Source organism: Lipophrys pholis, assembly GCF_963383615.2.
Source record: "Lipophrys pholis genome assembly, chromosome: 3".
In the NCBI taxonomy this organism is placed as follows: Eukaryota; Metazoa; Chordata; class Actinopteri; order Blenniiformes; family Blenniidae; genus Lipophrys; species Lipophrys pholis.
The window spans coordinates 35043550-35067627 of record NC_137627.1 but is presented as its reverse complement, the minus strand read 5'-3'; the positions used below and the strand labels follow the sequence as shown (position 1 = coordinate 35067627).

The window sequence follows — 24078 nt, the reverse complement described above, 5'->3', positions numbered from 1 at the left end:
ATACTCTGCTCGGATCTCATTGGCTATCTTGATGGCGTCTTCCTCGATACCAGAATACTGAGCAGGCGACTGTCGGACAGAGAATCAAACATCAACATGACACCGCAGATTCCCTTGCTCATTAACAGAGCAGCCAACAAGAAAACAACACAGTGATATAAATGTCCTTTGAAGCAGCACTGGAGGTCAGATTGACGTCTTTGTGTTGCTCGATTTGTCAAACCAGCAGCACAACACCTTGAAATAAAAATGTCAGAATTCCAAAATATAAAACGACCTAAACAAAGTTTGTGAGGTTTCTCACTGAGACGGGTTTAACTTATTATCTCTTTATATGCAACTACATTACTGGTACTTCACCTGCATCTAAACTAGTCAACTTAAAGCTCCTTAAAGGTACAGAAGTCTTTCTCACATGAGGTTCCCCTTAAAACACCAAGTTTAACAAGTGCATCTGAGAACATTCAGAATATTGAGGAAAATTACTTGTTTTGTCGGTTATTTCTACCTTCATATAGTACAAACTGAAAACTTTCACATTTCAAAAGCTTTTCAATGATAATAAAGATTGAGGTAAGAAAAGCTTTAATCTCATTAAATATTCTAGTATTATAAGATACTGTAGTATGATATGTTATATTCATAAAGAATTAAAGAAAACATGTTTAAAACTTTTTATGTGTAAAAAAAATCTAACATATATGGAAATTTATATCAAATTATGGGAAAATAAACTTTTCCTCTCTGCAACAGAGATGTAGGAACATTTATTTATTTATGTATTCTTTTATGTATTTATTTATTCATGAATGACATTAAATACCATACATTGGTTAGAGAGGCCACATCACTCAATATTAGATTTTTTTCCAGTTTTAATTATCTTTATGTTTTTATAATAAATCCCAAAAGGTCAATTCTTTCCAGATTCACAAGTTAAAACATTCCCATTTAGACTAAAGCAGCAAACTTATAAACTTGTGGTAAATTCTGAACTCAGTATCAGTTACATTTCTGGTTTTGTAAAAAAAGCCAAAAAAACAAAGAAGTTAGAAGTGAGAGAAAGTCTGAACTTGTTACTATGCCAGCAAATTATTAGATTAAGTGATTAAAATTGCCTTAAATCAGAAGTGAAGCCAGTCAGTGAGTAAAAGCTGCTTCAACCCAGTCCGCCGTGAGTTAAAATCACCTCCAGCAGCAGCGCTGGGGAAGCAGGACAAACATTCCTGAGGTCTGAGCCGGGACACAAACGCATCGCGCCGCTGGCGTCCGGCCTAAAGACTCACATCCGACTCCAGCAACAACAAGAGAAACCCACCGCAGGCATGCCATGGCTAAACAGTGAGAGACGTACGCTCAGGTCTTTCTTGGTGCCCACCAGGAACAGCTGCACGGCGGTGGGGTCGTTCTCCTTCAGGGCGTCTTCCAGCCACTGCCTGAACACCAAGAACAAGAAAAACCTTTACATCCACCAGGAGGAGAGCGAGTCCACACAGTCTCGTCACATCGGAGGAGCTCACCTCACGTGATCCAGAGACGCCACGTCGTTCACGTCGAACGCGATGATCACGACTGGAAGCACCAAGAACATCACAGCTTTATAACCCTTCACTGCAAACGGGTTTTATTCTCCGAGATGTAAAGACAAGACGTAGGAAACGAACCCTGGGCTCCTCTGTAGTAGGTGGAGGCGATGCACTTGAACCTCTCCTGGCCGGCGGTGTCCCACCTGCAGCACAGGCAGATTCATTCACACTGGTTTAATCCAGCAACATCAGCAGCTGCAGTGACGCAAAGAGACCAACATCTTTCAAATCCATTAGATTACTTTAAAAAAAGAAAAAAAGTTTAAGCAGATTAGGTTGAGCTCGGGGACATATCAGCCTGACAGGGGAGAAGATTGATGGATGTAGTGACGGAGGACGTGGAGATGAAACATGAGGAAGACGCTGAAAGGCGTCTCCTCTCGCTTTAGGACTGGATGTGTGTGAATGTAACACAAATACACATGTAAAGTGGCTCAAATGATATGAGAATAGTTTTTGTGAACCTCGGGGTGGAGCTGGAACAAACACCTTGAATCCAGAGCAGCAGGACCACAGGATTCTATCACTGCTGACGGTGCTGCAGTAGAAAGCTTTTAATTTCTCATTCAGAATGTGTTGGTGGGTGAGCACTCTTCATTTACTGCACTTTTTTTAGTTTTGTCAGTATGGGTGAGGCTTATCTATCTGGACTTTATTAACGATATTAATAATAATAATCTTTAACGAGGTTAGAAAAGCAAGTTGAGACGGGAGAGTCGGGGTTCGAATCCCACTGGAGGTCGCTTTAGAAGGGACATCCGGTGGAAAACAAGACGAGGACAATGACCTGCCGAGGTGAAACAAAAAGGGAAAACACTACAACTTCAAGCTGCAAGCAGCGATGAACGGATCCTCGCACGCTGGAACGTGGTGCTTGTTGAGGTTTGGTTCACCCGGAAATGTGGGACAACAATAGTACGTCAAAGTGTTAAAAAGTCCTCGGACCACCGGGTGGCGCTATGACTGTGAGCGGACATTAGCATGTGGACGTGTTCGGGGCAGCGCTGCAGCATGTAGAGCAGAGATACAGGTCACTTCCTGTTTGATGGCGTCGATTATGGTGGGGGGGCGTGGCCACACCCTTTTACTTATTTGGAAGATCCGGTAACTTTTCATTCAGAAAGCCGGTTGTACATACAGGCCAAATTTCAGCTCTCTTGGATTTTTTCCCCTGGGAGGAAATCATCACAAAATGTTCAGTTAATGGAAAATGGCGGACTTCCTGTTGGTCTGACTGTCGGTGAGTTTCCTGTGCGGCCCGATGGGCTGCGTACGTCACGAAATTCCCTGGATGTAGGTGAAACGTGCTGCCGGTAATAGTCCATACAAATGTGGCACACAGGCAAAATTCCCATAACATATACAATTATTTGCTCATTATTGTCCAAGTATGATAATAACTCCTTGCATTCCAGTAGGGCCGTCGCACCACTCGGTGCTCGGACCCCAATTCTAAATCCTAAATGAGACAAAGAGCAGCTGGTTCCGGTTCATAAAGCTGAGATTGGACTCACAGCTGCAGGCTGAAGGGGACGCCCAGCACCTCGAAGCGCTCCATCTCAAAGTCCACGCCGATCGTCGCCTTGTAGTTCTTATCAAACGTGTCTTTGCAAAACCTGCAAATCCAAAAAAAAGATCTACTACTACTAGTACTACTGTGATTACCTCAGTGAAGGAGTCTAATAGTACCGGGATCTTCATGGTCACGTGACAAAACATGGAAAAAACTATTACCAGGCCGCTGAATACTTTTCAGCTTTGATATTATCATGAAATATGTAGTTTAATAGTAAACATTTATAACATATGAAGGAGTACAGATACTATGAGTACATCTGGGGGAAAAAGATCTCCCTTCTGAATCACAATGTGGGTCTATTTCCCCCCAAAATAAAAGTAACTGGTGTATTTCACATCACCAGTTTAATTTTCACAATGATTCCCTTGATATTTCCCTCCAACTCGTCAAGCTTCAAAGATTAGGAGCAAATAGTTATAATTAATTATTATATGTAGAATGAAACCTCTCCATGAAGGAGTCGCCTGCTCTCTGAGTTCTCGGTTCGACACTCGGTTCATGTGTTCAGTGAGTTTACCTGTTAATCAGGCAGGTCTTGCCCACAGCCAGGTCTCCCACCACGATGACCTTTGAGATTTTAAACCTGCCGAGAACCACGGAGAAAGAGGAGACACGTGAGAACGAGGCGCCGGCCGCCGTGCGGAGCTTCAGGTGTGTGAACTCGCCCCACGGTGCCGGTCCGACGCTCCTGGCAGGCCGTCCTCACTTTATTGTTGAAATCGCCTTGCGTGTGGACCGCCGCCTCCTTGGTGAAACACTGAAAGACGAGAACATTGTGAGGACGTGGCGAGCTCTCGGGTGGAGGGTGTAGGATGGAGGATGGAGGGTGGAGGATGGAGGGTGGAGGATGTATGGAGGATGGAGGGTGGAGGGTGGAGGATGGAGGATGGAGGGTGGAGGGTGGAGGATGGAGGATGGAGGGTGGAGGGTGGAGGATGGAGGATGTATGGAGGATGGAGGGTGGAGGGAGGATGGAGGGTGGAGGATGTATGGAGGATGGAGGGTGGAGGGTGGAGGATGGAGGGTGGAGGATGTATGGAGGATGGAGGGTGGAGGATGGAGGGTGGAGGATGGAGGGTGGAGGATGTATGGAGGATGGAGGGTGGAGGGTGGAGGATGGAGGGTGGAGGATGGAGGATGGAGGGTGGAGGGTGGAGGGTGAAGGATGGAGGGTGGAGGGTGGAGGGTGAAGGATGGAGGGTGGAGGGTGGAGGGTGGAGGGAGGAGGGAGGATGGAGGGTGGAGGGTGGAGGGTGGAGGATGGAGGGTGGAGGCGGCCCGTCCCACCTGAGGCAGCTGAGCGATGACGCGGTCTCGTCGAACCGGAGGGAGGACGCTCATGGCCGAAACTCGCAGGGACATGAAGCCTGGAGGGGAAACGGTCGCTGGACGGAGAGACGGAGAGACGGAGAGACGGAGAGACGGAGAGACGGAGAGAGAGAATCGATCAATCAACCTGCTGCTTTACACTGATCAGACCAGAACCTCCTGGTTTCACACCGCAGGCGTCAGATTATATAAACACTTACAACAAATCTAAACTAAGAAATGATTGTACAGTTTCCTGTTATGGTCCCAGGTTGTGGACGACACTCAGTCATCTTAAGAAGAATTGGTTTCTTTTTCTTAGACAGTCTAAGAATAAGAAGTGTTGCTTTTAAGTCCTGAAACACAGAATGAACAGAAACCAGACGCTAAAATACCTGATGAATGGATGGATGGATGGATGGATGATGATGGAAGGATGGCTGAATGGATGGATGGATGATGAAGGAAGGAAGGAAGGAAGGATGGATGGATGGCTGGATGATGAAGGATGGATGGATGAATGGATGATAAAGGATGGATGGATGGATGGATGGATGGATGATGATGGATGGATGATGATGGATGGATGGATGGATGATGAAGGATGGATGGATGGATGGATGATGACGGATGGATGGATCTTTATTAATCTCAAGGGAAATTATATTTTACACAGTATTTCACCAGAATAATGGCAGAAAAGGTGTATTTCGAGGAAAACGGTGGTCTTTGTGTTGAATTTGATGTTTCTTCTTCGATATGATGGTTGATGAAAATTGCTCCTCGTGTTACTCGCTGGTTTCAGGTTTTCTGTTGATGTTTCCATGGTGACCAGATAATAGACGGTACCAACTCACTGCTGCCCGCACATAGACGCAGCCCACACACACACACACACACACAGTGTGAGAACACACACACTCTTCATAACATTACAGACGTAATTAAGCAGATTTTAACCATCTGTTTACAGGCGATCCGGATAAATCCTATTGTTCGCCAAGCATCTGCTAAAATAGGACGAAAACGAGCCTCATTAACTGCAGATTTGGTTTGATCCAACCTGGATTTATGCATCACAATCCAACATTTCGGAGGTAAAAGAGACACATCAGACTCAAACACGTGCAGAAAAAACAACAACACAACAAAACGCTGGAAGTTTCGGGAAAATGTAAGTTTTCCAGGCGGAGAGTTGGAGATGTTTTACCTCGGAGACTCGCGATGGTTCGACCCACGATCCTCCGGAACAAACCTCTCTACTGATGGAAAAACCCGCTCGGCTCCATGTTTCTACTGAAGGACACGAGAAGGAGGAAAGAAAAGAAAAGAAAAGTAAAGAAAAGGAGGAGCAGAGAGCTGAAGATCCACCGGGCAGACACACTGACTCAGATCTGCCTTTTCCTCCCACTTTTCCTCTGATCAGGAGCAGAATCCCGCCCCCTGCTGGAGGACACGAGTAACACACCCAAATGAAACTATCTATCTATCTATCTATCTATCTATCTATCTATCTATCTATCTATCTATCTATCTATCTATATCTGATGTCTAAGAAACGAAATCTTTGCAAACAAATGGATTATATATAAACAAACAAAAAAACCTGAGCAAAACAAACAAAAACAAAGAGTATCAGAGCTTAACAGTTGAATATTATCTCTCTTCTTCTTTATTACATGATTACATTTATATCATTCAATGTGCAAATAATAAAGGATTGCATTGCTGTGGGGTATAACGTTTTGGTAAATGTTTTATTCAAAGCTTCATGAATATATTTTCTTATCAGTTTCAAAGATAAACTTATACTATGTCCAAAGGATCTGCTCAAAATGTGTCCTTTAGTTTTACTGTATGTAAAAAAACCAACAACAGATAGTACCATTTGTTTATTAAATGTCTGTGAAGCAAATCACAGTGAAAAACCAGCATTGTCATCGTCTCTGTCCTCAACATAGATCCATACAGTTTGTTTTATTCTACGCAGATGATTAACGAGAAACTTTGAACCTTCAGTCTGCTCTTCTCTGTGTAGACCATAGAGGGCGCCACAGGACAGTTGTAATCTTTTTATCAGTTCGTAAACATAAACTGTGAATCAAAGTACAGATATTTCATTTTCTACTTTAACCAGTTTTTTTTTTATTGGCCCGGTGGAGCAGCGGTTTGCACTGCCGCCTCACAGGAACAGCTCAACGATGTAAACAAAACAACAACACAAACTTACATTTCAAACTCTTTTTTGTTTATTGTCGGTGTCACTCCACCCAAAGTCCAAACTGTTTACATCAGTACATTTGACATTATTGTGCTACTTGACAAACCTCCGCCACCACGGCGTCCAGACTGCAGGAGCAACACGCCGGCGTCGTACAGGTGTAATATCAGTGTTGGCAGGCTGCTAAAGGTTCGCTGGCTTTTTAAGGGAAGCGGCAGACGGTGGCTGAAAGGTTTGACATGGAAACAGAAAACAAAGCTGCACTGCAGCAAGTTGTAAAGGTAAAAGTGAAATCGAGTTGAACTGCGATAATGCTGAGTACTGCCATAAAGAAACTTAACGTATGAGGCGATGAGGTCTTTGTACTGAGATTTTATCTTCTTTCTAATCACTTCTAAGCACTTCTCCGGATTTTGTTGATCCATGGTCATTTTTCCTTAACTTGTATGTTTTTGTGTCGGTGAAATAATAACCAGTTCAACGCCATCTGATTGGCCAAACACACAAACATGGTTTCACAGTACATGGAAACATAATCCTTCACAGTTCCGTCCTCTGAGATGTGTATCATGCCGCATTGCAGTTCCTGGCTTTAACACTAGGTGGGGCTTGAATACGATCACTCAGAGAGAGACACAATAGTTACATCGAGGCTCACAAGTAATGTGAAGTGCTACCAACATCCTGACAAATCCGTTTTGAATCGTAATGAACATTGTTTTTAGAACACGGCAGCTCTGAAGCAGCACAACAAAACGACAAAATGAAAATCATTCAAATGAAATGTAGAATTCACCTCTATTGAATCGGGCTGCATGGTGCTACGTAAACCTGCAAAAAGCCATTTTTATTGTGACAACGATACGATTTGTATTAAATGCAAACCCTGAAGTTGATCATTGAGCTTTTTAATTTGCTTTTCTAAATAACAAATTAGTCATTTTTGGTCATTTTTTTTTCATTCTGATTTCTGTTCTTTGATCTAAATGTATGACTTCATTAAGGCTGTCAATTAGTTGGACATTTTAAATGACAAAATTCAGAATTTTTGTGAAATGATCCTCTTCATCTGGAAGAATTCCTGAACTACAGTAATTCTAAAAACTCCAGCTCCTCCTTGATTTTCCTCATTTGAATATTGGATCACAGGAGCTGCATTCAGAATCTGCTGTGTCTGTGTGAGCTGGACTGGCTCCGCCCACACATGCCCATCTTGGGAAGAGGAGGAAGTACTTCCTCTCGTGGTGCCATGTGCCAGAGCCGAGCTGCCTAATTGTGGGAGGAGTCAAAGGGAGGGCCTACCTTGATTGGGATTGGCTAAACCCCCGATGACACTATATAGGGTTTGATTCCTGATTGGCTGGTTGGAGCAACACACTTTTTAAAAGCTGAAACAAGCCAGGGAGAGAGAGGACAGACTGTCTTCACTTCTGGGGAGTCAGTCCAGGTATGGGGACGATTAGTACTGATGGAAAACCTTTAGGAAGTGGATTCTGGATAATATGAACCCTTTAAACAAACTGTGACGGAGATAACGGACATACACTCTAAGAAATAAGGGAGATGTCTTCACAAAGATTTGGAAACCTTTTTTAGTCTTTTGACTTTAATTCAATTTCATATTACAAAAAGACATGTAACCCTAACCCTCACCCACGGCAGGCTGGGATGGGCTCCAGCACCCCTACGACCCTGAACTGGAAAAGCGGGACAGAAGATGAATGGATGGATGTTACACTGTGTGACCAAGACCTGATCCCATTTACTTTGGTCGCTTTTGCATTTTATTCCCTTTTTGTTTTTTTATCTTTACACTTGTAAAAAGTTTATAAAAAAGATAATAGAGAACAACAATGTGATTAATTTCATTTTTCTTTGATATTTTAAAATCGTGTCATATTGGATTTATAGAGTATGGATGCACATTGTATGAAACCTATTTATTGCAGCTCAGTCAGTCTTTTATGATGTGTAAGTTGCGAATTGCAAAAAAATTGCGGTATGTTGTGTGTGTTTCAGAGTTCGATCCTCTGTGTCCATAATTCAAAGTGCTTACGACCGACTGGGTATAATTGTGACTCACTACTGCCACCTTATGCACAAATGTGGCATTACTTAGATTTTACGTAACTGCACCTTGAACACAACTGAACAACATGAGGCTGCTTCACAATAAATACATTTACATGCAGTTTGACTTCACTCATCATATTCCACTGCTTTAAAAAAAAAAAAAGGATTTGGATTTATTCCAGTTTTAGTGTGTTGCATGTGAAGGTTTCATCACAAATGAAAACCTGCTCATAACCAGGTCACTGAATTCAATCACGTATTGAGAAACAGAGATTTAACTATTTCAGGGCTTGCCCACAAAGCACAAGACACATTCTCTCTGGTTGGAGAACAACGTTTTTAAAGCATGATTGATATCATTTTTCACATTTTCGTAAATCATTTGTTTCCTAGTCTGGATATGAGATTGTCCTCCTGGTTTTTCCTGGGTTATTCTGTCATTTGTCTTCTTATTTCTTATTTACTTTGGGTTTGGGTTGGATTTTCCCTTTAAGCACAGTCATCTTGTTATTTTGGCTTGAAATCCAATAAATTCCTCACCAATCAAGGTCACTTCTTTTTTTTTCTTTTTTTTTTTGCTGTCAAAAAGCTTTTGATCACACGTCCAAAGTCCAAATGACTTTAACAAATGTGGCTGTTTCCTGTTGGGTTTCTCCAGCCTCACTCTCGCAGGTCTTCAGAGTTCCTTCCTGTACCTGGAGATGATTTCCTGCAGGGCGGATCTGGAACCTTCTCCTCTAAAACACTGAATCTACATCTAATCTCTTTCTTTACATGATGATCCCGACACTCCATTTCAAGATTTTGCTCAATGTTTCCACATCTAACCTGAACTTTGGCGTGTGTGGTTTTGTGAATTTGTTCCTTGGCAGAGAGAAAACCAACAATTGTTACAAGGAATGTTGTTAGTGATATGATTCAAACTTGGAAACTCAAACCAACGGGTATAGTCCTGTGAACCCGTCACAGTTAATCACCGAGGAACCTCTGAACACCGTTCTGCTGCCCATTCTGCTCCACCTTCCTCCTCCTCGGGGTGAAGAAGTCGGCGCGCAGCAGGCGGTAGAAATAAATGAGGATCATGATGTTCATCACCATCATGCTGGCCAGGAACAGGCTGCCGTGGTCCAGCCAGGAGTAGTTGTGGACGATGTACCAGGTGAGGTAGAACTGGCTGGACAGGCGGAACGCCACGTAGGTGAAGAGGTTGACGAACTTGATGACGTAGTAGGTGGAGGAGGCCTGAGCTCCCACCAGCTTCAGCAGGAGCCGGAGGTGGAGTGTGACGCTGTTGACCTCCACCAGCAGCGCCACCACGGCGCCGGCCACGTACACCTCGGTGTAGAGCGTGTACAGGAAGCACCAGATCACCTGCACACAGGACAGACACGGCGATTCTGAAACTCTGGAATAGAACAACCAGCCAGACTCAAACCCACGACAGTTTACTAAAGTACCAGACATATGTTCTTTGGAGTGTTGAAATAGAGTTTAGTGGTAATGATTGATGATATTAATGTCTCGGGGTTTCATAACCAGTACTCTTTCTCTTGTCCCTAGTCTTGCTGGTCCTTTCTGCCATCATGACACTGACTAAGTCCTCGTTCACCCTGCAGAGAAAATCAACGCACTTCGGATTGTTTTACTCACAGTGACTCATATCAACTTGTTTTGTTTCCGTGTTAAAGCTTCAATTCTGATGTTTCCACACCAGACCCAGGCCTCGTTCATATGTGGTACGAATCCGAATGCGTTTCTACATGCGACTGCTTCGTTATTGACGTGTGACTGGCGTCACTGAGAAGCGCCGGAGGAAGCGGCTCCGCCAGAATAAAAGCTGTGCTATTCTTTCTTCTTTCCTCTTCATGTTGTCTAGAGTCTGTCGGCTCGTATTTAACAACCACTTGAAAATGGATCTACATGCTGACCTGTGTTGTCAGACACACGAACCCTAACTTCATTTATTTTGTGTATTTGTGTGTTTATGATGTGTTTTTTATCACACATATAATAGTTTTAGGGTTGATGGTTTTAGACATGATTCTACACAGGCTGAGACTTGGGCTGGTTTTTATTGAGGTGTTTGGGTTTTACGTTGTTTGTACTGGAAACAGTGAGTCAGATCTGGCAACCCGGGTGCTGACCGTCGCACCGTACGTAAACATCGTGCTCGACGTGACTTCACGTCGTCTTCTGCGCTCTGGGGCCGATCACGTTCACATAGAAGCTGCGTTTGAATTGTAACGTGAACGATCACATGAAGAAATCGGATCCCAGCAAAAAATCTGAATTAAACGTGGAGACCTGCAGGGTGAACGGAGCCGAAGCTCCCAGTGAACACTGAGCTCAGACACTCAGGTCTACCTTGTGGGTTTGTTTGTATGTAGGACAACAAGGCCTCAACTGCAAATACATGCAGAGCATGAAGGCTCAGTGCAGGGAAATGTCCTTCATGCAGTTCAGGCAATATGCATGTTGAGCTTTTTGATAATGTGATGAATAAAACCCATTTTATAGCACAATGAGTGATAAATTTTATCACGTTAAACAGAAAGAAATATAAACAGAATCCAGGCAGCAGTTCCTGGAAATCCCAGTCAATCATTTGTACCAATTCGTCACCGGTTTATTATTTTTTTGTTGTAAGGGTTTAGACCATTTCAGCAGAGTAATTACTGATGATGTTGTCTGTTGTTTTAGAGGGAGATCCTGGGAGCGATGCCCATTGTGTGGTTGGATCTCGAGCCAGGAGCTGCAGCTCTGCTGTTTTCCCTGCTTTTACTTTTATATTGTTCAATACTTCAGAGTGAAGTGTGTCAGCATCATTCTCTATTACAGGTATCTTTAGTTTATGTCTTGTATGTAGCGTGAATATAACAGAAACCTTCAAAATGAAAGTCAAAGTTTCCAGAAATAAAGTGAAATACAAATGAAGTTCCAAAAGGATCCAAAGAAAGGAGTTTTGTGTTTCATCCTGTCGATTCGTTTGCTCAATGAATAATTGATGAATAATTCAGCGACTCTAGAAAATAAATCAATAAAATAAATAAAGAAAAACAAATACAACTGAAAGCGTAGACACACGACTCCTGGTCAACATTCTGGTGTTGCATTAGATCACCACGTTAAAACCGTTTGCGGTTCTTGACGCCGCCTCCCTGCAGCGCTGAAACTGATCCGAACAAAGTGACTCATCAGAAATAGAAAAGCCGCCTGAATCCACTGCGAAGTGAAACGCCGGCGAGCGTGACGTCTTACCAGTCCGTGGTGGAGAAGGAATTCCCACGATCCTCGAGCGTGTCCCGACAGGATAATATCAGCGGCGTCTTGTACGAAGTAGCCTGGAAGGATAAAGACATAGTGTACATGAGATGTTGTTCACATGGGAATACAACATCATGCAATAGAATACATGGATTTTGTACTTCACTTTCCTTTTCTTAAACCCTTTATGGGGCAAGTAACCGTGTAATGACATCCAGCTTCTTCTAACTGTTAGAAGTGAATATTAATAACACAACAATTCACCTCTCTGATAAAATACCATTCATTTGCAGGACCAGAGGGCAGAGTGGTGATTAGGATGAGACAACACAGTGGAAGACATATATGGACGTTTTAGCCTTTTTCAATAAACTAGAATTGGTGAAATACAATGGAATTCTGAACAGTTTTACACAATCCAAGTTAAATATTGAGTTGGTTTTTTTTAAGGCGAGGCAACTGTATTTCAATAGAACCATTCAGATACTAAAGGGAATTTAATAAGTAAAATCTAGTGTTTATTGGAAATAATAGTGTTTTAAGTCCTGATTTAAAAGAAGTGAGTGTGTCAGCAGTCTTCAAGTGTTCAGGAAGTTTGTTCCACAGGTGAGGAGGTAGGAACTAAAAGCTGCTTCACCTTGTTTCTTCGGACTGTAGGAACAGTGAGTAAACCTCTTCCTGATGACCTCAGAGGTCTGGAGCTTTGATCTTCTACAAGTCAATCTGAGATGATTTAGGCCGAGACCATTCAAAGCTTTCTAGAGCAGAAGGACCATTCTGAAGTCCATCCTTTGATACACAGGCAGCCAGAGCGGAGATCGACATTCAGGTGTGATGAGCTGTAAACACGCCGTTACAATAATCTAACCCAGTGAAAATCAAAGCAGAAGAAGTTTCTCAGAATCTTGTTGCTCAGAAATCCTTTGATTCTTCAATATTGTTCAGATGGTCGGAAGCTGATTTGGTTCTTGTCTTAATGTGGCTGTTGAATTTCAGGTCTGAGTCCAGAACTCCACCCAGATCTCTGCTTAATGTGATGTCCTGAGTGACCTGGAGTCAAGATGAGCACTGACTTTAACCTTTCCCACTGAACAAGCAACGTCTATAGACGTCCTAAACACGTCCGTCCTTCCAGGCCATAATCTGGACGTCTATTCAACAGCCAGAACTCATTGACAAATGACATAAAAATGATGGACATTATAAAAATGATTTACATCTAAGACACCCAGAATCATTTGAAAGGTCACAAGCTGTCTGCTCAGTCCAACTGCCTGTAGGAATATTGATTTATCAATAAAATATTGAGGGACGTAGATCACGACAGACAAGAGGAGACAGCATGTGAAGTTTAATGAACAGTGTCTGAGTTATGACCATTTATTGTTTTGGTCAGAAAGAATTGAACTTTTTAAGTCTCCATGGATAAACTGGCCACTTTGAGAACCTTTCATCTTGTGAATACAACTATGTACATGAGTAAATGTTTTTTAAGCACTGTCAATTGTCTCAGTGGCGCACTGGAGCGCTCGCTTTACAGACAGAAGATCGTGGGTTCAAATCCAGCTGAAGGTGTTTGTGGAATTAACTTGTGTGTGCATGTGTTTCCTTAGGGTTCTCTGGTTTCCTTCCATAATCCAAAAATGTCCATGTAATGGTAAATGGCAATGTTAAATTACTCCTGTATGTGTCCTGTGACAAGACAGAGGACCTGTCCTCATTCTTTTGCAATGTATTTTCATTGACGTCCAGACAAGACATCCAGACAAGAATGTGAATACAACGTCCAAGAAAGACGTCTAAAAAAAACTTTCATTCCGGCCCCTCTGAGGACGTCTTCTGGATGTCTACAGATGACGTCTTCCAGATGTGTTCTGGACAACTTTTTGCTCAGTGGGTTCTTCTTTGGGGCCAAAGACAATGAGCTCCGTTTTCTCTGGGCTGAGTTGTAAAAAGTTATGGCTCATCTACTCATTAATTTTATTTATGCATTTCCTCAGCTGGTATAAGGGGGTGTGGTCAATTAACTGACACTGATATATAGAGCTGAGTGTCATCTGGAAATTAGGATAAAAGATGTTGTAATGGTCCATGATCTGAGTCAGTGGGAGCATGTAGATGTTAAATAAAAGGGTCCAACGATGGAGCCTTGAGGAACCCCACAAGTGATTTTCATTTGCTCAGATGATGCTCATGATCAGCTACTGACACAGAATAATCTCTGACTTAGTGCAGTGCCAGAAATTCCTATGCTTCTTTCAAGCTTGTCCGGCAGCCTGTTGGTCCACTGTGTAGAAAGCAGCACTAACACTCAGTAACACTGAGACTCTGGTAAGTACAGTCTCTATGTGGTAAATGACACTTTCAGTGTGAAATAATTCAATTTAATTGTTTGAATTAGTTTAGGACATTCTGGCTGTGTTGCAGTTTTTTTTTATATCTTTTTAAGGGGTCATATTATGCAGAATTCCCTTTCTAAAGGTTTTCCAACAGTAATATGCGTCCCCCCATTGGCGGGCCGTCAGGGCCTGCAAGGCTTCTCTGCAGGCCTAAGAAAAATATCAGAATCACAGACTGATGTTGATTATATTTCGTCCATGAATACTTCCTAAATAATTCCAAACTGTCTGTCCGCTTCCTCTCATAGCTTCTCCCCTGTCTGCTTCCAGACTGAACTTCCATATTAAAGCTTTTAACCAATCACATTTCAGCCATTACCTGTTGCCAGGGGTAAAGAAATCTGCCTGAGGACTTCACTTTCAATTCTGCAGGCGTCTGCAGTGTAAAACAAGCGTCAGTCGCTGCTGCTTCAACCAATCAGATTTTAATATTGAGGACTCAGGGCCTTCAAGAAGGCCTAGGGTGACGTCAGAGTATTCAAGCCCTCTGATTGGATGGTCAGAGAGGTCACTCTCCAGCGCAAGCTGACTGCATCTGTAGCAGCTGCATGAACAAAAATATAGTTGTGTTGATTTAATAGAGGTTTTGTCAACCTGCAATGACTAAAGGAGAAGATAAAGAGATTTGGTTGCAGATTTATTGTCAAAACCATTTTCAAGAAGGACTTAGCACTTCCAAGAGGTCTTTGAACGCACCACAGCACTCCAAGCACACTAAGTCAGGAGCAATTTACTTTTTTGCTCACTACAACTTCCTTGGCAGGATTCAGGATTATGTTATTTGCCATTATATTATTTTTAAGACCATGAAAAGCTGACGTTTGTCTCCCTCCTCAATCCCCAGAAGTTTTGGGAATAGCAGACGCTTTTTTATGCAGCTGCAGCAGGAGACACTGAACTCAGATTTTTTTTCATATTCATAAACAGTCTTTGTCATAAACTGCCTTCGTCATAAACAGTCTTCGTCATAAACAGTCTTCGTCATAAACAGTCTTCATCATAAACAGTCTTCATCATAAACAGTCTTCGCCCTGGGACTTTTTAACCAGCCAGGTCCACCACTGGTCATAAAGTTATTCATTCTGGCTACACTAGTATTTATCTGTAATGCAAAGGCTTTTTATACTGTATTTCTGCATGGTAACATGGTTTTTGTAGCCATAAAAAGTTACTGAGGGGTGGACTGAGTCAGACCAGCACTAGTGAAGGCCGAGGTCTGAAATACACGGCCACCACTGGCGTCCCCATCACCTGGGAATGACCCCCCAGAAGTGAAGAAAGTCTCTCATGGCACCACGAGAGGAAGTACTTCCTCCACTTCCCAAGATGGGCATGTGTGGGCGGAGCCAGTCCAGCTCACACAGACACAGCAGATTCTGAATGCAGCTCCTATGATCCAATATTCAAATGGAGGAAAATCAAGGAGGAGCTTGATTTAAGGATATAAACTTTGAATACAACGATATAGGACCATCGAGACTCATGTGAAAGTGTTGAAAAGCTGAATAATATGACCCCTTTAAACTCTTTTAAAAATTATTTCCCGATGGAAGCAGAAGGAAAAACCCTTTCAACTTAGAGACAAAAGACACAACGTAGGGACGATCAAAGAATATCTAATTTTGTGAATAGATCTCGACTAATATAACCTTTCTTTTGAAAATATCTAATTTTGAATTTGTAGAATGAAAATAGAATCTTTCACAGCTCAGTGTTTGAGACAAAAACATGCCTAATGTTCTAAGAGTTGATAAATTTGCAATGAATTGTGCATCGGTAACATCAACTCTGTCATAAAGGTAATGAAATCCTAAAAACTCATCGAATAATATTTAAATGTTTATTCCTATTTAAGTTTATTTATATTGATTCGTATTTGATTTTTATGTGTTTTGTCCAAAGTAAAAACACAACAACAAAAACGTTGGTTTTTCCAGAGGAAAAATGTCGATAATAATCCACTGCATAAAATAAGTACAAATGTGTTGATAGTAGGGTAACAAAACAAGTCATGACAGTAGAAATTAAAAAAACACACAAAGATATTCACTAATTTATAGAACAACAATGGTATTAAGTGCCATGGAATAAATCTAAGAGGTTTTATCTGACACCAAAAGCACAGAAAACCACAATCAATCTATTCCAGTGACCGAGAGATCTTTTGTGCTTTGTCATGACCGGCACACTGTTTCCAGTGAGACACGAAGCCGGGCCTGGAGCTCTGGCCTCTGGGGGGGAGGGAGGGGTTTGCAGTCGTCAGGGCAGATCTCCACAGATTTGTGTCTTCATAGCAACACAAAGATGCACAGACGACCAGGCCACGCACAGCAGAGCTCAAACCAACCACCAAATCCTGGAAGGATTATGTTTTGTGTCTGTGGTGATTGAGAGGAGCCGCCCACTCGCTCACAGATCAGGCGATGGGGAGGGAGGAAGGAAGGAGGACGGGGGAGGGCGGTAGGAGGGAAGGAGGAGGGAGGGAGGGCCCACTCGGTGGTTCCTCCAGAAACTGGAAAAGTGCTACTATGGACCAAACGAGTCGGGGAGGTTCAGTTTAACTTGCATACGAAGGGTAAAGTGATCGTCAATCAGCACTTCTCCTGCCTTTCTCTCTAATGCGTCAAAAGGAACCTGCAAGGACTTGTTGAAAACGTATAAATACGTCCCCGAAGCTAAAATGGAACATTTTCACTGATTTCAACACATGTAAAGTTCCGATTTGTTTATTTTTAAACAAAGTAACATTTTCCCACATTTCACCTGCCTGACAATCTCATAAAGGATCCAACACATATGGACTCAAATGAAGCACATCCTTCTGGTCATCCTAAAGTCCAAACTTAAATCTGAGGGTGACTGTGCATTCTCCACCAGGGCGGCGCCCCCCGACTTTGGAATGGAGATAAGGCTTGCAGAAACAGGGACTTTTTTTAAATCTCTTCTGAAAACCGATATCTACAGACTCACTATTTAATTGAAGCTTCCCTTTTGTTTTACTGGTTTCTTATTCCATTGATCTATTTTTAACAAAATGATGCCTCTTTTATTTTATATGCTCTCTTTTTAGCCACCTGGGCCGGTGGTATTTTGTCACCATTAATAATTTCCATCTGTTTAATGATCGTTTGTCTCCTCTGTCTCACCTGACTTTTTTGTATGTGTTTTTACTGTAAAGCACTTTGTGCAACAACTGTTCTGAAAAGTGCTATATAAATAAAGTTACTAGTATTATTATTATTATTATTATTATACACAAAATGATGGAATACGTTTGTTGTGTTGTTCGTGGTGCGTTGACTGACCTGAGGAGATGCAGACGAGCAGGTAGGACACGGGGTTGTGATGAGAGTGGAGGTCGATCATCAGCTGTGGCCAAACCACCACACTGGAGAGGGACACATGTTATGGAGAGATGGCTTTCACTCAGACATTCTGCATATGGCCTTCTGGATAGAAAAGCCCGACTAAGCAAAAATCAGCTCACATGGATTTCATTTATCATCTTTTTTTTAATTTAACCAAACATATTAAAGTCCGTTTGTACTTTAGAAAAAAAAAAATCCCTTGTTTCTACTGATTTCCTGTTTTGTGGTCGAACCTTTCAGAAGCACACCTCAGAAAACAAGGTGTGTCGCCTCCTTCTGTAAACAAACCCGGACAAGTATTGTAAATAAATGGCCGATAGTTCATATGTGATGTGTAGAAGCATCCTACAGACTCTCCCCAGAGGTTAGAGGGTTTTTTTAATACATGTATTTTGTCTGTGTTTCTGTAATCCAACTTGTTTAAAGATGATTGTGTTGTAAGTTGAACTTTGAGGCTGACTTGGAGTTATTTGATCATTTGATCCAAAAAGATCAATTCAAAAGAAGTGACACTGCAGTGGCTGAGATCTCCGGGTGTATTGTTCATCCTTTCATTATTAGGCACACTGAAAACTTCCTGTTAGTTCTGGTTTCTTTTTTTCTTTAACACATTTTTTGATAAAAAATAATCACCCATACAATCAAACAACACTTTGTTGTTGTGACACACACAAGACGGCTTCAGTTTGTCCGAAAGGCTGAGTCATGAGTCCCTCCTAGAAAAATGTAGTTGTAGTCACTGTTGATGTTGTTAGATTGGTTTCCAGCTCAGCCATGGCTGAGTTAACTGCTACGCTGCTCGTGGGCGGCCTGTTTCTCGGAGCTGAACTGAGATTCATTCAGTGAAAATCCAGGAGGCTCTTTCCGTTCAACAGGTTATTCCAGTTATTACATCTGCAGCCCGTGGCCTCGCTGAGCCAACCCTCACAGTGGTGGACGACTGTAAAGAGCACATACGCAGCAATGGGAGCTTTTGTGCAAGTCTCATGCTGCACGGACTGACATTTTCCTCCCTACTTAAAAAATGCCATTGACTCCCCCGTCCCTCACCCTGTCTGAGCGTGCCCTTCTTCTGCTGACTGCCACAGACTGTCACTGCCCCCCCCCCCCCACCCCTGCACAACACATCATGTGCTGCACTTTGAATTGACAATGGTGTCCCAGTGTTTGTCAGACACACAGACGGTCCAGATAAGGACTCACCAGGTCATGGCCCAGGTCCCAGTCAGCACAGAGTGCACCAGAGACAGGCTGAGGTTCCTCCACCTCCAGTAACGAAAGTCGTCCTGCCTCACCACCTTGGGAACAGGCAGCTTCTGCTGCATCCGGGAGACCAGCCTGAAGAGCAGAGCGAACAGCAGCACCGAGGGGCCCGGGTGGCCCTTCAGTATGTCAACCAGGGCCTCCATCATCTCCTCCACACCCCTGTGCTCAGATCCTTCAGCAAGCCCCTGTCAGCGTCTCCTCTAAGCGCCTGATGTGGAAGCAGAGTTATCCAAAAGACTTTCTCCTCAGGTCCTCTTGTTTGTGTTTTCTTTTAGGGTCCTGGCAGAGCTGAAGTCTCACCGATGCTGCTTCCCCCTTTTTTTTTTCACGTCTCCAGCTTCCCGACCCCGAAGAGGAAAACTGGAAGGGGGTTCCCGACAGAGCTCATTCCAGTGCGAACTTCGAGGTGTTTGCGTTCACGCAGCAGCCGCTCTTCAGCCCGCCCGTCTGCGCGGATTGGAGGCGGAGTGGCCGCTGGAGAGGGAGGGAGCGGGGTGGGTGGCGCCGCTGCGCCCTCAAACCACGGCAACAAGGAGGGGCACGCGTTGTTACTCAAGAAGTGAAATCATCAGATCAGCCACGGGGAGGCGGGACTGTTGTGTAAGTTGTCAAATAAAATGAAACAGGCAATGAAAATCTGTGGTTTTGCTTCGTGCGCGCACGTGGCGCGTCGTGCGTAAAAACTCTCCTGATGCAGCCAACTTGTGTTTACTGAAATGAAGCAGAAGGAAAAGTATTATTATGCTTATTATATTCTACAAAACGCAGCGGTTAACTGTATTGTGACATGAAGGATGTTTATGAGACTCTAGAAAATGTAATATGATACTTGAATCTTATTAGATCCGATGTTTCATGACACGTCATGCGTCCTGTCAGTGCTTGGGTGCCTTGGTACTAGTGTAGTATTTCCCACCTCACAGAAAGTATTCCCCTGGTCTTATTCGGTTGTGATGAGTTTGCATCTTCTGACCACTTTGAGTTCAGCCATAATCCAAACATACAGCATGTAAGTGGCTCTATTTGTTGTCAATAAGATATTTTACCAGAAACACCCAAAATCATTGAGCTTCTTAACGTTTCCTGATTCTGATGAACCCACCCTTTGTCTTGTGTTCACTGATATATGCTTCAATCTTCTTCAATCTTCTTTTACCCTCATTTTGGACAAAGAGAGCATGAAGATGGATGAATGGACTGCCCCTAGTCCTCCTTCTGTCATAGTTGTAGCTGTTTAGTCTTAATTTTTAGAGAGAAATGACTCCTGCTTTTGTTTTATTTGTGTTTTACAGTGACTGAGTAAAAGACTAGAATCCACTGTGACTCAAAACACATAATTTTTTTAACTTTAAAATACTTACTCTGGGGTTTTTTTTGCAAATGTTTCCAACTGAACTAATACTCCATGACTTCCAAGTTTCCTCCCGCCAGGTTCCACATCTGTGGGGTTCCACCTGGTTCAGATTAGGGTGTTCTTTCATTTTCTGTTTGCATATTGCCCCTGGGCCCATGTGGTAACAATTAAAGCACAAAGAAACCAAGAAGACCAGAATGGTTACAGTGGATATGAATTTCTTGTGTGTCACCCCTGCACTTCCCTGTCCACTGTGCTTATTGCCCCAGTCTCATACAGGAAAACAAATGGGGGAAAAAATAAAGACACATCCCTTGAAGTCACATGTGGATGAAGCTAAGTTGAAGCATTAAAAGTTGATAATGACCATTATAAACGTCTGTAAACTCATTTCAGCTTCATGAGGTCAAAAGCCCAGGCAGCAGTGTCCTCTGTATGTGGTTTGACAGTGAATGTACATTTGATTCCCAACATAAGTGCACAAATTCATGAGATGGTTTGCAGCACAACACTCTAGACCCTGTCTGTTAAACAGCAGCTCTAACTCTTCCTATAAACACAGCTTGACTCTCGTCCCCCACAGCTGGCCTCTTTGCAGGCTGGTGGGGGAAAAGGAAGTGAGCAACTTAAAACCCTCCAAACTTTCCCACAAAGAATAAAGCCACACAGGACAGTGTTCGGGTTTGTCACAGATGATGGATTTCTTTATCTGTTCTTACATTTCTTCAAGAAGCAAATTATTATATCTTGGATTCAGGTTTTGCCATCACATTTTTAGCCTTATCAATACCCAAACAGGGATGTGCCAAGTATTGATTTGATATAAATCTGTTTTAATCATCTGCTTTATATTTTATAAACCGATTAAACATCTCAATAATATTCACATGTTTATATAATTCTTTACCTCACAGCAAATGTTCCTGCTGCTTTAAACTGTTTCAGAGACCAACCCAAAAAATTGGAGCTGCATTAAAGATGCAGTATGAAGAAATAAATCAAAGTCCGTTTTGGCCATTGGGTGGCAGTAATGAGTTATGTATAGCCACGTTTGTCTTCAAATATGTTCATATGTCAAGAGTTACTTCTTTTTAGTTTTTACCATTCAAAATGATCAATTCTCCAGCCGCGGGTGTGTTTACCATTAAAACTACTTTTTTTTTTTTTAGTTTTTAGCTTCTTTTTTTTAATGAACACACAGTGTAGGCTATATTTCAATCGTAATGCCCGACAGGGGGTTCAGACCATGCGAGTCTCGCGCACTACTGTCATGCATGTGTGCTCGTCTGTCTGATGAATGAAGGGAGCGTTATCGCCTTGGTCGAACCAAAACCTGACATAATTTAATCGTGGAGGGCGCCACCATTGTATGTGAAACAACACTTTACAATCAAAAACAGCACCAAATGCCAACAGCAGCGCCAATCTAATCCAGAGAAAAAAAATAAACTCGCACTCACTCATCACTTATAGAGTAAATCCATTCTGTGATTCTTTTTGATGAATGGCTCTATGAGGCTGCTAAAACCACTGCTATTCCATGTTCTGGAGCTGTACTGAAGAGTCAACATGGCCACCAGAACAGCTTCTGGACCTGTACTGAAGAGTCACCATGGCCACCAGAACAGCTTCTGGACCTGTACTGAAGAGTCACCATGGCCAGCAGAACAGCTTGTGGTGCTCCAGCTGGCTGTCACCCAGTCGTAGTGTTGGTAGTTTCCACAGTAAAATGCTGCACAAAGCCTTTGGTCTTCCTCTCCTCACAATTTACATTTTTTTCTGCAAACAGGCACCATGAAAAAGGTCCAGAAGCAGGTCCGCTGTCGTATCACCCGATTTTGCTGTTAAATTTGCCGCCATCAACTCCAGAACATCAGATAATAACAGTGCGTCATCACACACATGCCCATGGGCCAATCAGGGAAGCTCATTTCAATGACACACCAAGACCAGCACGGGAAACTCCGCTTGCCCGAGGGCGTTCTGTCAATAACACATGAAAATCTGATTGGCTGATGATCCTGTCACTCAACATTTCAACCCAATAGCAGCGTCCAGTTTCCATCAGAGGTTAGCGATGCAGTTACTGCTGTGATGCGTTTAGAGCAGGGGTGTCAAACTCAGATCCTCGTGGGCCGCAGCCCTGCACGTTTTCAATGTCTCCCTCCCCTGAATGTCCTGATGGTTCATCATCACATTCAGCACAAAGCCAGATAACGAGCTGCTCATTGCAATCAGCTGTGTTGAAGCTGGGAGACATGCAAAACGTGCAGGGCTGCGGCCCTCGAGGCCTGGAGTTCGACACGTGTGGTTTAGAGGATGAAGGAGATTTGAGCTCCACAAAATATAACTAGTCGTTTTCTGGATAAAGTTGCATATTGAACAAGCATCCTAATTGATTCCAGACACAGATTTCAGAATCACTTTTTAATAAGAAAAAAAAAAGAAAAATAATTTTTGACAGGGCGAGCAGTATCCTGCTGCCCCTGACTGCACACCACTGGCAGTGGTCTCCATCCCTGGTCCTCGGGATCCCCCGTCCTGCATGTTTCAGTTCTCTCCCTGCTTCAGCATACCTGAATCTAATGGTGATGTCATCACCAAGGTTGTGAAAAAGCCCAATAACGAGCCCCTCGTTGCAATCAGGTGTGTTGCAACTGGGAGGAGCTGAACCCTGCAGGACAGGGACACTGGAGGACCAGGTTTGGAGACCTCTGGTTTATAGCATATTGTTCCTTGCATGTATGTTTGTGGTTTCATTACAAAAACAAAATACGGCACCAACTCGTGACCCTATATAATAACTACGCAGTGTTCAGTGTGTCTGTCATTTCCATGTAAATGGTCATTGTTTTCAAAACGTTGCTGTGTAAACATGAAGAAAAAGTGAAAATGAAAATGTTTTCACTTGAAAAATACACTTAAACCTAGTACTTTAGTGACATAAGTAAATTAAATGTGGACTCACTTGTTTTTTTTAAAAAAAATTTAAAAAATTTACAATTTTAAAATTAGGGGGGCTTTTCAACTCCTCATGAATCTTTGGCGCCCCCTTGTGGGACTCGGCACCCCATGGTTGGGAATACAATAAGCTACCTACATGCATAACTGGCCACAAATGTCAGCTGATGGAAATGCGCATATAAATCCCACTGTTGTTTGTTGCTGCTTATATTTCCTTGGACACAGCAGTGCTGCCCCCTGGAGGTCACACTGCTATTAACGAAGCTTTGTTATCCCAGAAAATGCGGTTTCATGTGATTTCATGTGGGCTTGACAATGTTGTCATGATAATCCCTGCCGTTGTAACAGTGGATGTGACGTCTTAATGTTCCCAGAAGCGAATGTATGTGGAACTCTGACCTGCTCCCGTACGGGAAGCTCCAACGTAGCAACAAAAACTGGGCCAGGAAGCCTTTTTAGAGCACGGCTTTAGACGAGACGGATGGACTCGGGCTGCACTTACATCCATCAAACGAAAGGCCGTCTCTCCTGGTGTAGACGCACAAAGGTAGTCATTTCAAAGAAATGATGTCAATCCTAATTTGATTTGGTGTGGCTTGACATCGCTGTGCAGGGATGTCAGTGGATTCCTACAATATCGGAGGACCTGTTGGGGGGAAAGACATGATGGTGGATCCAATTAATCACGGGATGCAC

General features: G+C 42.9%; 2 protein-coding genes across 3 annotated transcripts in view; both read right to left on the bottom strand.

The window, feature by feature from the left end:
• The window catches only part of LOC308107003 (ras-related protein Rab-34-like), a 7085-nt gene extending 1287 nt beyond the window's left edge, over positions 1 to 5798 (bottom strand). Inside the window, exons 1-9 of the mRNA XM_080459078.1 lie at positions 5684 to 5798; positions 4453 to 4550; positions 3831 to 3922; positions 3683 to 3748; positions 3101 to 3202; positions 1665 to 1729; positions 1521 to 1572; positions 1355 to 1436; positions 1 to 69 (exon numbers count right to left, since the gene is read on the bottom strand). The exon at positions 1 to 69 is cut by the window's left edge and continues 22 nt beyond it. Coding sequence (XP_080315204.1) covers positions 1 to 69; positions 1355 to 1436; positions 1521 to 1572; positions 1665 to 1729; positions 3101 to 3202; positions 3683 to 3748; positions 3831 to 3922; positions 4453 to 4527 — 603 coding nt within the window. The 5' untranslated portion in view covers positions 4528 to 4550; positions 5684 to 5798. The remainder of the gene's footprint in view (positions 70 to 1354; positions 1437 to 1520; positions 1573 to 1664; positions 1730 to 3100; positions 3203 to 3682; positions 3749 to 3830; positions 3923 to 4452; positions 4551 to 5683) is intronic.
• Positions 5799 to 8275: 2477 nt separating this feature from the next.
• tlcd1 (TLC domain containing 1) lies at positions 8276 to 19588 on the bottom strand. Of its 2 annotated transcripts, XM_080459080.1 has the most exons (5): positions 19365 to 19515; positions 19002 to 19272; positions 17736 to 17818; positions 12026 to 12108; positions 8282 to 10138 (listed from the first exon to the last, which is right to left on the bottom strand). In XM_080459080.1, the coding sequence occupies exons 2-5, from the start codon at positions 19208 to 19210 to the stop codon at positions 9737 to 9739; spliced, it is 777 nt and encodes a 258-aa protein (XP_080315206.1). In that variant the 5' UTR covers positions 19211 to 19272; positions 19365 to 19515; the 3' UTR covers positions 8282 to 9736. The 2 variants fall into 2 exon arrangements, with proteins under 2 accessions (XP_080315205.1, XP_080315206.1); XM_080459079.1 differs by having other exon boundaries at positions 8276 to 10138; positions 19002 to 19588.
• Positions 19589 to 24078: the final 4490 nt, after the last annotated feature.